Raw genomic sequence first — 16,819 nt, 5'->3', positions numbered from 1 at the left:
AAAAGGCTTTTTCCTGGTCCTATCAGACAGGGGGACCTGCCCCCTACATAACCTATCTACTTGTATATATTCTTAGCTATTTAAAATAATTCATGTTAATTGTCAAATCCACATTATCCAAACACTTAGAAAACTTCTTTTAACACAATATTAAGAACGTGGATTGTCAAAACTGAATTAGAATTGAAAATGATAATTATGAAATATATGTTTCATATTATTAGTATTTAAAAAAAAAAAGATCATCATCATCTCCTCCTACGCCAATTGATGAAAAGGGCCTGGATGAAATCTCGTCAGTCGCCTCTATCTTTAGCTTTTAAATCAATACTTCTCCATTCGTCATCTCCCACTTCACGCTTCATAAGTCCTCAGCCATGTAGGGTTGGGTCTTCCAACTCTCTTAGTGCCTTGTGGAACTAATCTCTCTTGATTAGTGCGAAGAGCATGCCCAAACCATTTCCATCTGCCCCTCACCATGATCTCATCCATATATGGCACTCGAATAATCTCTTTTATAGTTTCATTTTTAATCCTGTCCTCCCATTTAACTCCAAATATCCTTCTGAGGACTTTGTTCTTAAATCTAGTAAATCTATTGGAGACTTTCATTGTCATATCAGAATAATCTCTTTTTATAGTTTCATTTTTAATCCTGTCCTCCCATTTAACTCCAAATATCCTTCTGAGGACTTTGTTCTCAAATCTAGTAAATCTATTGGAGACTTTCATTGTCATATCAGAATAATCTCTTTTTATAGTTTCATTTTTAATCCTGTCCTCCCATTTAACTCCAAATATCCTTCTGAGGACTTTGTTCTCAAATCTAGTAAATCTATTGGAGACTTTCATTGTCATATCAGAATAATCTCTTTTATAGTTTCATTTTTAATCCTGTCCTCCCATTTAACTCCAAATATCCTTCTGAGGACTTTGTTCTTAAATCTAGTAAATCTATTGGAGACTCTTTCATTGTCATATCAGAATAATCTCTTTTTATAGTTTCATTTTTAATCCTGTCCTCCCATTTAACTCCAAATATCCTTTTGAGGACTTTGTTCTCAAATCTAGTAAATCTATTGGAGACTTTCATTGTCATATCAGAATAATCTCTTTTTATAGTTTCATTTTTAATCCTGTCCTCCCATTCAACTCCTAATATCCTTCTGAGGACTTTGTTCTCAAATCTAGTAAATCTATTGGAGACTTTCATTGTCATATCAGAATAATCTCTTTTTATAGTTTCATTTTTAATCCTGTCCTCCCATTTAACTCCAAATATCCTTCTGAGGACTTTGTTCTCAAATCTAGTAAATCTATTGGAGACTCTTTCATTGTCATATCAGAATAATCTCTTTTTATAGTTTCATTTTTAATCCTGTCCTCCCATTCAACTCCTAATATCCTTCTGAGGACTTTGTTCTCAAATCTAGTAAATCTATTGGAGACTCTTTCATTGTCATATCATGGCTCATGTGCATAGAGTAACCAAAAAAATAATTGGAAATCTAATATCCGTCAAGTGTTTGAGGAGCCGTTGCAAAGGTAGTGCCTTTGTTTACATACTGACTAAACGGCTTGATTGTCATTTGTCAAAGGCATTGTCAGTGTAACAAAGAGACTTGTGGTTTAAAACTCCATATAATCACATTGGATTAACAATAGGTAACTATAGAGAAGGATTACACTGACTCACGTGATAGGCATTTTCATAATTTAAGATAAGCTATATTAGTTGAATGAAAATTAGGTTAATTTTGTATAATGTATTTTTGGAATTTTCAATTTCGTATTTACATGAAAGGCCACCGTAAAAATTAGGTGATTGGAAGAATAATTAATTATGTATATAGGTGAAATTATGCTTAATTGTATTGTCAAAAACATGAACTATTGGTAATAATCCTGTAAATATAATTATATTAAACAAAAAAAAAAATAGAATAAGTCCTAACCAAACCTAACTTACCCTACCGGTTTTTCTGTACAGTTGTACAATATTAAATTACTTAAGAGAAGGAACCAATACAGTTAAATATATCTCCTGGAGCCTTAGTATAATGGGCGGCCAGTTCCTCCAGCAAGCGAAAAATATGGACACCAACTAAACTAAACTTACCACCCCTAACCTAACCTAGAATCTGTATCCTTACTTACTCATCTAATGGGGGTCTAATGCCCCCCTGAGACCCCCCTCTTACAATGCCGTATTCTTCGTCAGTCGTCATGATACAGGTGGCCTCTATCATACATATACCCTTATCTCTTCTAAAACACTAATTCTATCCCCATAAAAACTTTGCTCCCTGGGTAATTATAACCTATTATCGTCATTGTGAGCCATAATCACGATAACCTTAAATTTATATGAAATAATATCAATAACCTTAGCGGCTAATTTAAAGGGTGTTTCTGGTGCGTTTATAGATATTTTAAACAGTCCCTGTGAAAATATTTGCCGAAGGAATTTATTTATCAAGTTATAGAGCTTTGAAACAGTAGAGGTATGACGGTAATGCCATATTCCAGAAGGGAAACAAACTCGGGGAAGCATCCTAACCTAAGGTTTCTTACCTAACCTAACCTAAGATGCTATTCCTTACTTAACGGGGGTTATACATCCCACCTGCAACCCCCTCCCCCCTCTGTCCAGGACTCTGTGATTATAGCTTACCTTAAGGTAAGGCATATTCTTGTGTTGCCCTCCCAGTCAGATTCTCATCAGACGCATCTCTTTATTCAATCCGTACTTATTGAAAAGTACGACGTCCTGACTGGAAACGGCATCCAAATATTTCAAAACTCCTATAAACACTCCAGTAACACCGAGTTAGAAAATACTCTATCGGAAATATGGTTTGCCTGTGGTTCCCTGACTGAACCCTCGGTTCCTACCTATGGCCGTGGGGAAGGAAGGGAATCTAACGGGTTGTTTGGTTTGTTTTCTGTCGAAATAAAGGTCATATCCATTGAAAACACATTATTTGATACAGGAAAAACTATTTTTTTCTGTTTAAAATGTCCCGTCTGTTTATATGATTTTACCGGAAATATAGCGTATGATGGTTAAACATAGTACAGTGTATGCAAGCTTCCATGGTTGTGAAGTTATCTGTTGTTCAATTCCTCAAAAACACAAGGCTTGTGGTTGTATAAAACAACAATATTCAATGTTGCCTTTATAGTAAAGGGTATCGTTGGACCTACAAATCATTTACACATTGAACTAAGGTGAAATTACACAGAGGTTTCATTTTAGGATGGCAAGGTCTTTCAGTGTTAGTTTATAATGTATTTACTGTAAGGTTAGCACTGCTATCTTATTTGTAGTTGAATTTTATTTCATTTTATCTTTTTTTTCAGATTTCTGGAATGATATGGTTTTTTAATAGATTTGGTTAGAAATGGAGGCAAATGTGTCGGAAATACTGGATCGGCTGTTTTCCCAGTCAGTTGATCGGGATATAAGGACTTTGAAGAAGGTAATTATAATATTTAAACCTTTTCCAATGTAATTTGATTAACAACCCCTTCTATATCTAGTAAATTGTTACATTATGTAACCTTATAACTGTATTTTGTCTATAAATGACGATACTTTATTGACTTTACTTTCTCTTATTATATGATTTTTTTTAGATTAACTAAAAAACTACTTGTCTGTTGCATATACTGTACAGTGAATATTCATCTTATATTGTCTTGAGGTTATTGAATAATTCTGAAAAATCTCTAGAATGCAGTCCTCGCTCGTCGAAGGCTTGCCAGTGCCGCCTTCACATTGACAACATCAAATGAGTATTGCTGTCACTCACATACCGAGGACAAATAAGGATCCTGACGTTCATTTCTTTACTGTAGTTTTAATGTATTTGTATACTTTTCCATTTCACAGACCATTGAAGATCTGCCGCCGCCTTCTCAGTACTTACTGGCATCGGAAGTAGTTCAGAAGCTCAGGCAGTATTTGAAGGATGATTCCGCCACAGCTCTGTTTTACGGTAGGGAGCGCAATTGCGGTGATGTTGTGTACATAGTCACTTGATCAATTGCAAGATTTTAAACTATTACGAAGGATTTGGTAAAAAACGAAGGAATTTAACCCTTTTACCCCCAAAGGACATACTGGTACGTTTCACAAAAGCCATCCCTTTGCCCCCATGGACGTACCGGTACGTCCTTGCAAAAAAAATGCTATAAATTTTTTTTCAGATTTTTGAAAATTTTTTGAAAAAAATTCAGGCATTTTCCAAGAGAATGAGACCAACCTGACCTCTCTATGACAAAAATTAAGGCTTTTAGAGTAATTTAAAAAAAAAATATACTGCAAAATGTGCTGGGAAAAAATAACCCCTTGGGGGTTAAGGGTTGGAAATTTCCAAATAGCCTGGGGGTAAAAGGGTTAATCTAATCTTTCATATACAGGATAGGAAATAAAGCTTATCACTATGATCTTGTCATAATTAGATACCAACCAATCTCTACATTTGCTACAATATCTGATACATGATTTTTATACAATTCTATTTATTTTCGTCCCCTTCATTTTTTCATCATTATCTGTCCTTTGAAGTTTTTTTTTTTTTTTACAGTTTGTGCTCTATCCAGCGGGTGCCAATTATTGCAGCAATGTGTAGTTGATTGTTTGCCAGTTGTCATAAACTGCTGCATTTCTGGTATGCATCCTAGTATGATGAAGAATGACATCTCTAGGTTCCGTGTGTCCTCGAAGGTAAGACCCTGTTTTTGTAACACATTTTTTTTTATTAGTGAGCAACAGAAAAGGAATGTTTTTGTCTATGTGTAGCACTTTTAGACTGCATTCCACATCAGAGTTGATTTGTTTTATTGTTTTATTTGTATGTGTATACAATTCTATGCCCATTTTCATGTGTAAGAACTCAAAAGACAAAATAGGTTGTGATTTCTTATCAAGCATAAGCATAGTAAAAGGGAAATCTAGTACGATACTGTTGTCTTGTGCCTTGCGTTTCTAATACTTGACCATTTGAGTTAACTTCCTGCATATATTTTCCATTAACTTCTTTTTAAGAGACAGGTCTCTTGCTTTTATTGTGGTTAAGCCATCCTCTTCTATCTTTTTTTAATTTTATTTTCATCATTGGCCTTTGATGTAGCCATTGTTTTGACCTACATTGCTTGAGGGTACATTCAATCATGTTCTGTTTTTAATGTATACATATTTGAGTCTTTCAGTCGAGAATCATGCCAAGCGCCATTTTTAAAAAGTGTCAGAAATCGCGATTGAAAATTGCCGATTTTCAAATTATTTATATTATTATTATTATTATCATTATTGTTATCACTATTATCAATATAATAATAATAATTATTATTATTATTATTTTTAATATTATTATTTTTCAATCGCGATTTCTGACACTTTTTAAAAAGGGTGCTTGGCATGTTTCTCGACTGAAAGACTCATTTCCTTGATTTATTAAATACATATAAATATTCAAATATATTTTTACTGCTATTCATTATATTTTATTTCAAGATACTTATGAATTGTAAAGATAGCTTGTTACATAATGATATGCACATTTTATTTTTTCTTTACTGACGTAAATTATTACTTGTAACACAGTATATGCTGTGTAATATTTGAAGGCCATTTTTTCTTCTAAGTATTTATTCTTATTCTTAGGAAGTTTGCTTCACAAATTACTGGATTTTGTGTTTACCATATAAAAATAGGTGCTGGTTTAAAAATGGTGGTAATAAAAAGAGTAAAACTAACACTACAACAGAAATGTCGTATGTACCTGTTGCTCTTTGAAAGAATTAACAAAACATATTCAACAAACCAAAGCAATTCTATAATATACATTCATTAACATTGTTTTAAAGCATCAGACAAACTTGCTTGGTATAGTATATATAAATGTGAATAGGTCTCTTTTTAAAATCCAAAATGGTCATAACTTTCTCTTCATTTGTAGTCGGCTCTTCCATTTACCGAGATAAAAGCATAATGAGTTCCCTCCATTTTTTTTATCCTTTATTGTCTTGCACTTCCATCAGGGCTAGTTCTTCATCTATCACCATTTTCCACAGTTTCTTGTCCTGTCACTTCCATGATGACAGCCATTCATTCTGATCGGTATCAATGACCTTAGATGTCAGGATGCCAGAAAACTTTCAATCAATCAATCATTCATTCTGACCGTTCCTTGTCCCTTCTCGTCATTCATTGAAACCATCTCAATCTACGAATTCTCAGCTTCTTTTCCATCTCCATTAGTTCCATGTTTGTAAGATAATCTTCGCTACAAACTCCATTATACCTTTCTGTTTACCTCTGATGAAATTTATTTACTGCACAATTGTTCCGTAACTGGAATACAAACCACGCTATTTATTAGGGGTTATACTTTCGGCGGAGCTGAAAGTATAACCCCTAATAAATAGCTAAGGTTTGTATAGTTAGGAAAAATACAAATTATCTACGAATTTGTCATTTTAGGAAGGTTTTGATATATGGTACATCATGATTTAATGTGTAGCCCACATACACAAAGTTTACCAAATTTTCTTTTGCCCGGTAGAACTTTCCACTTGTAGCTTAGTGTACTATTATGTATTTGCCCATTTGATCTTTAAGGGGTTATTTATTTATTAGTTTTAAGTACAGTAGTTAGTTATTTGAAGGAAATCCCTATATATTTTTCAGGCTGCCTATGGAGTCTTGCAGATTCTCTCTTCAAAAACTGATACCCCCTTGGAAAATTCTTCTACAAACCTTCTACAACAGTTGTTCGAATTGCTTCTTTTTGCTGTTGCCGATGAGAATCTGCCAACCGATTGTGCTATAATTTTGGGTACATCACTGTGCTTGGCTTTCACTGTACTAGTAAAAGAGGACCTACCTAGAAAATTTTATCAGCTCCTTAAGGTCATTGCAATGTATGACCAGCACAGGGATAAAGAAGGGGCAAGAGAGTCTATATCAAAGCTACACAGTACTCATGGGGATGGAGACACATGTCTGAGTGTTAACTGTTTGGAGACATCTTTTTCAGTGGTAAAAACTATCTTTGGTCTTTTGAATTGTGGTGTCCTTTGGATTTATTCGGTAGAACATTACCCCAAACAAACTGAGACACACGAGTTTCTAAAAGAAAATATGGAGCCTTGTCAGCGTGTTGGAATATCTCAAAATAAAGGTGCCTTGCCAATGGAACCCAAACATTCTAAAACTTCGTTAAGTGAGGGATGCGATGATGGCATCATTAAAGATGAAAAGGGCCGTGTAACGGCAAACGTTTTCCTATATGGTCTTGGTTCAATCATCAGAAAGATTTGCAGAGTTCCTTCGTCGTACTCTTTTCAAGCTTTTCAGGTAAGCTGTTAGATTATAGATACGTTTTCTACTTCAGTATATCCCTTTCAGTGGACGGCCGCTATTGCCGTCCTGGTTTTGTGAACATGGCTGTTGCAATAGCTGACTGCATAAACAAAAGGTTTTACAGTGTCTATTGTCCAGTGCTCTCATTGCAGTACCTATAGTCCATTTCTTTTATCGATTCAGATTTGCACCGACTCGCAGCTGTGCCCTTTTAGCTCGGAAAAGTTTCCTGATCGCTGATTGGTCAGAATTATCTCGTCCAACCAATCAGCGATCAGGAAACTTTTCCGAGCTAAAAGGGCACCGCTGTGAGTCGGTGCAAATCTGCATCGCTAAAAGAAATTGACTATAGGTAGATTACCAAGACAAATTCATTTACTGTTACAAGGTTTGCTCTTTAATTAGCGACAAAAGGTAAAATAGATGAGATTGACGTGGGAAACCCAACTAGGTAAGAAGATAATGAAAGGCAGTCAGATCATATTCAGGAGGGTTTTTCCTCTATAGTTACTTATCAGTTCTAAAGTAAGTGTTATATTTGTTTTTTAAAAGCACATTCCTTTAGCCCTATGGTTAAGGTGAATGTTCCAAAGTTTGCTGAGTATTATAGCTTTAGAATTTTTTAGCTATTTAATTTTTAACATAATTGAGATGTTATATCTTTCAGTGGCAGTGTTTAACGTCCAAGATAACCCTTTTACCCCCAAAGGACGTACTGGTACGTTTCACAAAACTCATCCCTTTACCCCCATGGACGTACCGGTACGTCCTTGCAAAAAAATGCGATAAAAATTTTTTTTTCGTATTTTTAATAATTTTTTCGAGAAAATTCAGGCATTTTCCAAGAGAATGAGACCAACCGGACCTCTCTATGACAAAAATTAAGGCTGTTAGAGCAATTTAAAAAAATATATACTGCAAAATGTGATGGGGAAAAAATAACCCCTTGGGGGTTAAGGGTTGGAAATTTCCAAAGAGCCTGGGGGTAAAAGGGTTAAGACGTGTTTCAGGTAATGTATGTAATGTAATCATTCAACTTGAACCATATTAATTCATTGCCATCTTCCAGGCACTCCTTTTTTGGTTGCAGAATGTAAGGAAAGTAGTTAAGAGGTACAAAGAAGAACACGGCCTTGAAAGGCTTAGCGAGTTGTGTATTACTCCTTCGAAACAAGCTCAGTTTGCAATAAATGCCGAGAACCCCGCCAGTGTGTTTCATCTTCTAAACTCTAACTGGGAAAGCCCTTCAAAAGGTAGGTCCCTTACCCAGAGTGACCTGGCCCTCACTTCTCCTGAGCCTATTCCTCTCTGCCAGGAGATAAACACATTTGTCTTAATCAACAAATGAAGGTAGTAGGTTGACCTGGGCACCAGCCGCCCGTTGAGATACTACCGCTAGAGAGTTATGGGGTCCTTTGACTGGCTCGACAGTACTACATAGGACCGTTCTCTCTGGTTACGGTTCTTTCCCTTTGCCTACACAGATACCGAATAGTCTGGCCTATTCTTTACAGATTCTCCTCTGTTCTTATACACCTGACAACACTGTGGTTACCAAACAATTCTTCTTCACTCAAGGGGTTAACTAGTGCACTGTAATTGTTCAGTGGCCACTTTCCTCTTGGTAAGGGTAGAAGAGACTCATTAGCTATGGTAAGTAGCTCTTCTAGAAGAAGGACACTCCAAAATCAAACCATTGTTCTCTATTCTTGGGTAGTGCCATAGCCTCTGTACCATGGTCTTACACTGCCTTGGGTTAGAGTTCTCTTGCTTAAGGGTACCCTCGGGCACACTCTTCTATCTAGTTTCTCTTCCTCTTGTTTTGTTGAAGTTTTTATAGTTTAAATAGGAAATATTTATTTTAATATTGTTACTATTCTTAAAATATTTTATTTTTCCTTATTTCCTTTCCTCACTGGGTTATTTTCCCTGTTGGGGCCCCTGGGCTTATAGTATCCTGCTTTTCCAACTAGGGTTGTAGCTTAGCATTTAATAATAATAATAATAATAGTCATTTCTTTTCTGGGTAGAGGAGAGTACTTATTCAATAATGCTTTACTTGAGGTAGAGGAGGGTCCAGTACTTAGTCATTACATTTCTGAAGTAGAGAAGATTACTTAGCCATTGCTATTCCATATTTTTTTTTTCCTTTACATTTAACAGGTGTACCAGATTTAGTGCACAGCGCCATGATTGAGCTTTTCCAACTGCACGAGGAGGAAGCTCCCGGCCGTTCCCAAGAGCTCGCCTTGCAAATGGTAGCCAACCTCGTCTCGGTTGATGCCTGGAACCTGAAGAGCACGTATCCTCCCCTGAGTCTGGCCGTGTTATTTGCCGGGTCTAAAATTGTGAGCGGAAATTGAAATGTATATTGTAGATCAGTGGTTCCCAACCTGGGGGAAATTTCCCTCTGGGGGGAAATTTGAAGCTTCCAGGGGGGAAATTTGAAGCTTCCAGGGGGGAAATAATTACACTACCTACTAACTAAAACAAGCGGAAAATGTCCACTTAGTACGTGCGGCAATTTGTTGTTAGCCATTCAATTGTGATATGATCATATCATTCTCACTGACATGATATTCAAGGGGAGAATTGGAATATCATGCCCATTTCTAAGGCAGGCGAGTGGGCATGGGGGCTGGGCCGGGCATGAAGGGGGAAATCTGGATGGTTGAACTAGGGGCAGGGGGGAAATGACTGAAAAAAGGTTGGGAACCACTGTTGTAGATTATGAATTGAGAAAGGTGGTCACTTAGAATGTTCCATGTTTGATACTTGGAACTTTTCTTTATCTACTTATTTCTATTAGCTGTTTATCATAGTTATATGCAAATTGCAACATTTTAATCTCTCGATGGGTTCATCAAAACATAAGCTCAATCTAAGTTGAGCGTCTGTAATTAAGATTAGTAGTACATGTAGCTTCAAACTTTATTGCATTGCCGCCCAACATAAATCTTAACTGTTATTTGTAGTAAATCTTGTATGTTGAAGAGTCTAATATCCTATAAAGATTTTTATCGAAGTACTGTACTTCATCTACAAAGAACCAACAACCAAAATGAAGTGTTTTTAGTTTCAATGCTTTTGATCTGTTCCAGATTCTTGAAAAATATCCAGCCATACCTGAGGGTCTTTACAAGTCACTCAAGGTTAATTACTTGGCCCCACCAGGTGCTAATGTGTATAAGCTTATTGTGAAGGATGTGACGCCGGATGTTTGGAGTGAACACTTCCTCGATGTTTTAGTGAAGGCTCTTCATAGCACGGACAGGTGAGATTAATTCCTTGGGGTCGTAAGAAATTATCTCCTCTCGGTAGAAAGCACTGAGAACCGGAAGGCCAGTCAGCGTAGAAGTGCCACTTGGAAAGAACTCCGAAGTTGAGATAGTTGTCCTTTTAATGTAAACTTATCTTTTGATTGTCATATAACTTCTGCACCATTAAATTATTTTTCATAAGTTTTAAAGAACGATTAAACTTCTTGTTTTGACCTTGGTAATTAAACAAAAAGATCTAGACTTTAGGTGACGGAATTACCTAGTTGAATTTACATAAAAAATATTTTTCAATATTAAACTTACCCGATAATCATGTAGCTGTCAACTCTGTTGCCCGACAGAATTCTATGGAGGGATACGCCAGCTATCACAATACTAGAAGGGGGTGTACTTACCAGCGCCACCTGTGGCCAGGTACTCAAGTACTTCTTGTTGACACCTCCTCAATTATTCCTCTGTCGTGCTTCTGACAAGACGTTCTGGGATACGCTTATGTTCTTGGAGTATTTTCACGACTTTGGTGAAGTATTTCTCTTTGATTTCGGCTGTCGCTTTACTGGAAACTTCTATTTTAGCTTAGTTAGCTTTTGGAATTAATTTGATTAATTTTGGTGACGAAGAGAGTATGAACTCTCGTTCACCTTTCAATGGCCGACCCTTCCCTTAGACGGAAGTGTTGGTGTCTAAGAGAGTATAGACTCTTTTTCTTAATTTTGCTTAACAAAAGTTATAGATTTATTTTATATCTCTCCGCCTCTTATAGGCCTCTTCGATTAACTTCCTTTTATTATAAACTTATTAAAATTAATTTTTATGTTTGTTTATATTCGACCTTCCTAATAGTAGGCGGTCTTTTCTTGGTACCGAAGTTAATTATCGTGAGCCCGTCATTTCGGTTTTACCTGTTAACATATTATGCTATTTTAAGGTCTTTGAAAGAATTTCTTTGATAGTCTCGTACTTTTTCAAAGTTGAACTAACGTTTTGTTTGTCTCGGCAGTTGTTGACGTTCAGAACGTTTCAACTTGCACTCTATCGTTACGATAGAGAAAGAATGTTCACGGTTTCACATTGCAGTAAGAGTAACCGTGTCTAGCGTTTTGTTCATTCTTTCTTAACTTAATGGTTTTGATCCTAATAAGGAACTTTTCTTTTTGGGAAATATTTCAGTTTTTTCCTTTAACAATAATATGTTTTAACGATATATATGATTGGGCTCTTCTCTCAGGTTCTAAGTCAAGAGAGAGAGAGAGAGAGAGATAGAGACGGAGGGAGAAAGAGGATAAACGTTTCCCTCAAGCCTGCCAGGCGTACGAGTAACGTCGTTATCGTTTTGCTCTTCTCCCTAGTCTCTTTAGGGGAAGAAACTAAACGTTTCTAGAGTGATCTAGTGTTTAGTCTCTTTCCAGCCACTGAATTTTCTTTCATTAGATTTTTCTGTTACATTGTAATTCTGTTTTCGCAATTACTAACTTTTGAGAAGGATAGAATTGCGTGTTTCAGGTACAAACCACTTAAAGTTTCGAGTTCAGTGAAATAAGTGCAAACAGAAATCAAAGTGATAAGTGATTAGCGCAAAGTATGTCAGTGTTATGCGTGAGGGTACTTTTGTGCGCGCCAGTCGTCCTCCCAGTCCGGGACCTCTTGCAAGCTCCCAAGCCCAGGGGAGAAGCAATGTCGAAGGATTAAAGGGTTCGGCAGGCCTTGATCGGCGCACAGAAGTATCCTCGGTGGTTGTGGGCGTGTCTTACCGAGACCGTCACTCCCACCCGCAGACGATTGAGCCCTTATTTTGCTCGTCTGCAGAAGAGATTTAGAGGAGAAAATATAGGCAGAGTAACGCTGGTCTCAGGTCTCAAGACCTCTTAAACGTAAGTCCAGACCTATGCCAGACGTACGAAGTAAAGTTCAACAACCCGGATGCAGTCATTGGGTTAGCTCTGACTCTCCTCAGTCATCAGTTTGTCGGGCTGAGAGTGCGCCTACACTCCCCCCGCCTATGCTCGCTCCACCTGATCGCAGTACCACCTGCCAGGCGTACGATGTTGTGGACTCTACTACAGTCCATGCAAGCACAGCTTTCGGACCTGATGCGTGAGTGTCGTGCTGAGAGTGTTGCACCTCCTCCTCCTCCTGCACCGGTGGTGCACCAACCGCCTGCACCCGTTCAGCCTGTGCTGCACCCGCCTGCACCGGTGGTGCACCAACCGGCTGCACCCGTTCAGCCTGTGCTGCACCCGCCTGCACTCGCTGCACCCAGTCGCAGCACCATCTGCCAGGCGTACGATGTTGTGGACTCTACTACAGTCCATGCAAGCACAGCTTTCGGACCTGTTGCGTGAGTGTCGGGCTGAGAGTGTTGCACCTCCACCTGCACCCTTTCAGCCTGTGCTCAACCCGCCTGCACTCGCTGCACCCAGTCGCAGCACCATCTGCCAGGCGTACGATGTTGTGGACTCTACTACAGTCCATGCAAGCACAGCTTTCGGACCTGTTGCGTGAGTGTCGGGCTGAGAGTGTTGCACCTCCACCTGCACCCGTTCAGCCTGTGCTCAACCCGCCTGCACTCGCTGCACCCAGTCGCAGCACCATCTGCCAGGCGTACGATGTTGAACCTCTTTCTGTGTTCGCTGTTCCCAGTGTTGTTCAGCCTCAGCCTTCTTTAAGGCAACCTTTGGTTTGGGATCAGGAGGATTACTCCACTCTTCCTCCTCCTCCCCTGGCTGCTCCACCGGTGGTGCAACTCTCGGTGGAGGTACAACCTCTTCCACCTGTGAGTCAGTCTCCTCAGCTGCTGCACCGAGCTCAACCCGTGCACCCTGATCCTGCGCCTCAGACACCTCTGCTTGCGGGAACTTTACCTTGTTCTGCGCAACCTCGGTCTCTTCACGCTCCACTCATACCACAGGAACAGGAACTTTCTGCACCTTCCACTGTTGTTGTTCCAGCTCGTTCTGACTCTGCTGTTCAGCATACCTTACCTCCATTTTCAAACCATGGCAAAAATATGAATCAGGAGTTATGAATGTAAGGTAAACATTATGTTGATTTTTAAACCCCATGCAAGCATGCATAAAGCACTCTAGCACTGGTCATGGAATTTCTGAGAATGTTAAACGCCATGCACACGCTCTGCTTTCCTTACAGCAGGCTCTGCTTACAGCAGGCTCTGCTTACTACATGCTCAGCATTCAGCATGCTCTGCATTCAGCATGCTCTGCATACAACATGCTCTGCATACAGCATGCTCTGCATTCAGCATGCTCTGCATACAACATGCTCTTCATACAGCATGCTCTGCATACAGCATACTCTGCATTCATCATACTCTGCATACCTTACCGCATGCTTCTCAACATATCTTGGGTTGTTGCCAACTCACTAGACTGTCAAGCAGTTTCATAACGTTGCCTTCTAGTCTGCTGCTTTTGCACCAGTGAACCCTCACTCAGAGAACTTAGCTTTTCTAGGATAAGGTCCCTGTAGATGAGAAAGTTCTTTTCTCCCTCCTTCTGATATTCCCTTGAGGACTCTGTCATTTGGAGGGAGCCTTTAGCTGCTAACCTCTTTTGGACTTTTATTTAAGCATAACATGCTTACAGGGAAGGTAATGGTTCCACTTCAGCCGCTAATCCCGTCTGTTACCACACCTGCTCCCATAGACCTTGAGCTGTGTTGCATGACATGCAGTCCAAGCTTAGTCCTTGTTAGAGGATTTTTTTGTTTACGGAGTCAATGTGTCACGGGGAAGACGTTCAACAACCAACAGAAGGGACTTGTTGTGACGCAGTGCGGCTACCTCAGCAACCCGTTAAGGAGTTGTCTTTACGACCCAGATAGTCTAGACAGATTCGGGTTGTCACTATACTTCCTCGCTTGCCCATGATTGACAGTTTATAGACTGTGCAGCAGTATCATGATCTTGTGTCCGGCTCCGTCAGACGACTGGCTTTTAAGAGCTCCCACAAGTCGTCGCTGTCTGGAGATTTTCAAATGGACTATGGTTCTGACCAAGGAACTGGGCCTCCTGGTCAATTTTGAGGAGTCTCAGCTAGTTCCATCCCAGACCATTGTTTCCTTGGGTATGGATCTTCAGAGTCGAGCTTTTCGGACTTGTCCGTCGGCCCCAAGGATCTTCCAAGCCCTAGAATGCATCCAGAGCATGCTGAGAAGGAACCGATGCTTAGTCAGGCAGGGGATGAGTCTAACAGGGACACTTTCATCGCTGGCCCTGTTCATCGAGTTAGGGAGACTCCACCTCCGCCCCCTTCAGTATCATCTAGCTGCTCACTGGATAAAGGACATGACGCTAGAGACGGGCTCAGTTCCTGTTTCCGAAGAGATGAGGTCTACTCTAACGTGGTGGAAGAACAGCATTCTTCTCAAGGAAGGTCTACCTTTGGCTGTTCAGACCCCCGACCACCGTCTCTTCTCGGACGCATCGGACACGGGCTGGGGTGCGACACTGGACGGACAGGAATGCTCGGGAACATGGAATCAGGAGCAAAGGACACTTCACATCTATTGCAAGGAGTTGTTGGCAGTTCATCTGGCCTTGATAAACTTCAAGTCCCTCCAGCTTAACAAGGTGGTGGAGGTGAACTCCGACTACACCACAGCCTTGGCTTACATCTCCAAGCAGAGAGGGACTCATTCGAGGAAGTTGTTCAAGATCGCAAGGGACCTCCTCATTTGGTCAAAGATCGAAAGCTCACGCTGGTAACGAGGCTCATTCAGGGCGATATGAATGTCATGGCAGATCGCCTCAGCCGTAAGGGTCAGGTCTTCCCCACAGAGTGGACCCTTCACAAGAATGTTTGCAGCAGACTTTGGGCCCTGTGGGGTCAGCCAACCATAGTTCTATTCGCTACCTCGATGACCAAGAAGCTCCTCTTGTATTGTTCTCCGATTCCAGACCCAGCAGCAGTTCGCGTGGATGCCTTTCTGCTGGATTGGTCCCATCTCAACCTGTATGCATTCCCGCCGTTCAAGATTGTCAACAGGGTACTTCAGAAGTTCGCCTCTCACAAAGGGACACGGTTGACGTTGGTTGCTCCCCTCTGACCCGCGAGAGAAGGGTTCACCGAGGTACTGCAATGGCTGGTCGACGTTCCCAGGACTCTTCCTCCTAGAGTGGACCTTCTGCGTCAACCTCACGTAAAGAAGGTACACCCAAACCTCCACGCTCTTCGTCTGACTGCCTTCAGACTATCGAAAGTCTCTCAAGAACTAGAGGCTTTTCGAAGGAGGCAGCCAGAACGATTGCCAGAGCAAGGACGACATCCACTCTCAGAGTCTATCAGTCTTAATGGGAAGTCTTCCGAAGCTGGTGCAAGGCCAATGCAGTTTTCCTCAACCAGTACCACTGTAACCCAGATTGCTGACTTCCTGTTACATCTAAGGAACGTAAAATCCCTATCAGCTCCTTCGATCAAGGGTTACAGAAGTATGTTGGCAGCGGTTTTCCGCCACAGAGGCTTGGATCTTTCCTCCAACAAAGATCTACAGGACCTCCTTAGGTCTTTTGAGACCTCAAAGGAACGTCGGTTGTCCACTCCAGGCTGGAATCTAGACGTGGTCCTAAGGTTCCTAATGTCATCAGGATTTGAACCGTTCCAATCAGCCTCTTTTAAGGACCTCACATTAGAAACTCTTTTCCTCGTGTGCTTAGCAACAGGTAAAAGAGTAAGTGAGATCCACGCCTTCAGCAGGAACATAGGTTTCACATCTGAAACGGCTACATGTTCCTTGCGGCTCGGTTTTTTTTGGCTAAAACGAGCTTCCTTCCCGTCCTTGCCCTAAGTCGTTCGAGATCCCAAGCCTGTCCAACATGGTGGGGAACGAACTAGAGAGAGTACTTTGCCCTGTTAGAGCTCTTAAGTACTATCTAAGAAGGTCAAAACCATTACGAGGACAATCAGAAGCCTTATGGTGTGCTATCAAGAAGCCTTCTCTACCAATGTCTAAGAACTCAGTTTCTTACTACATCAGGCTTCTGATTAGAGAAGCAAATTCTCATCTGAAGGAAGAAGACCTTGCTTTGCTGAAGGTAAGGACACATGAAGTGAGAGCTGTGGCTACTTCAGTGGCCTTCAAACAGAACCGTTCTCTGCAGAGTGTTATGGATGCAACCTATTGGAGAAACAAGTCAGTGTTCGCATCATTC

At 40.2% G+C, this 16,819-nt stretch overlaps 1 protein-coding gene across 1 annotated transcript in view; it reads left to right on the top strand.

The window, feature by feature from the left end:
- The first annotated feature begins 1,548 nt into the window (after positions 1-1,548).
- Positions 1,549-16,819, top strand: part of LOC137625335 (tRNA (32-2'-O)-methyltransferase regulator THADA-like) — a 50,940-nt gene continuing 35,669 nt past the window's right edge. Inside the window, exons 1-8 of the mRNA XM_068356178.1 lie at positions 1,549-1,665; positions 3,364-3,482; positions 3,896-4,001; positions 4,593-4,732; positions 6,698-7,366; positions 8,442-8,625; positions 9,536-9,720; positions 10,474-10,646. Coding sequence (XP_068212279.1) covers positions 3,405-3,482; positions 3,896-4,001; positions 4,593-4,732; positions 6,698-7,366; positions 8,442-8,625; positions 9,536-9,720; positions 10,474-10,646 — 1,535 coding nt within the window. The 5' untranslated portion in view covers positions 1,549-1,665; positions 3,364-3,404. The remainder of the gene's footprint in view (positions 1,666-3,363; positions 3,483-3,895; positions 4,002-4,592; positions 4,733-6,697; positions 7,367-8,441; positions 8,626-9,535; positions 9,721-10,473; positions 10,647-16,819) is intronic.

Source organism: Palaemon carinicauda, chromosome 32, assembly GCF_036898095.1.
Source record: "Palaemon carinicauda isolate YSFRI2023 chromosome 32, ASM3689809v2, whole genome shotgun sequence".
Taxonomy (NCBI): Eukaryota; Metazoa; Arthropoda; class Malacostraca; order Decapoda; family Palaemonidae; genus Palaemon; species Palaemon carinicauda.
This window is presented reverse-complemented; position numbering and strand designations above follow the sequence as displayed.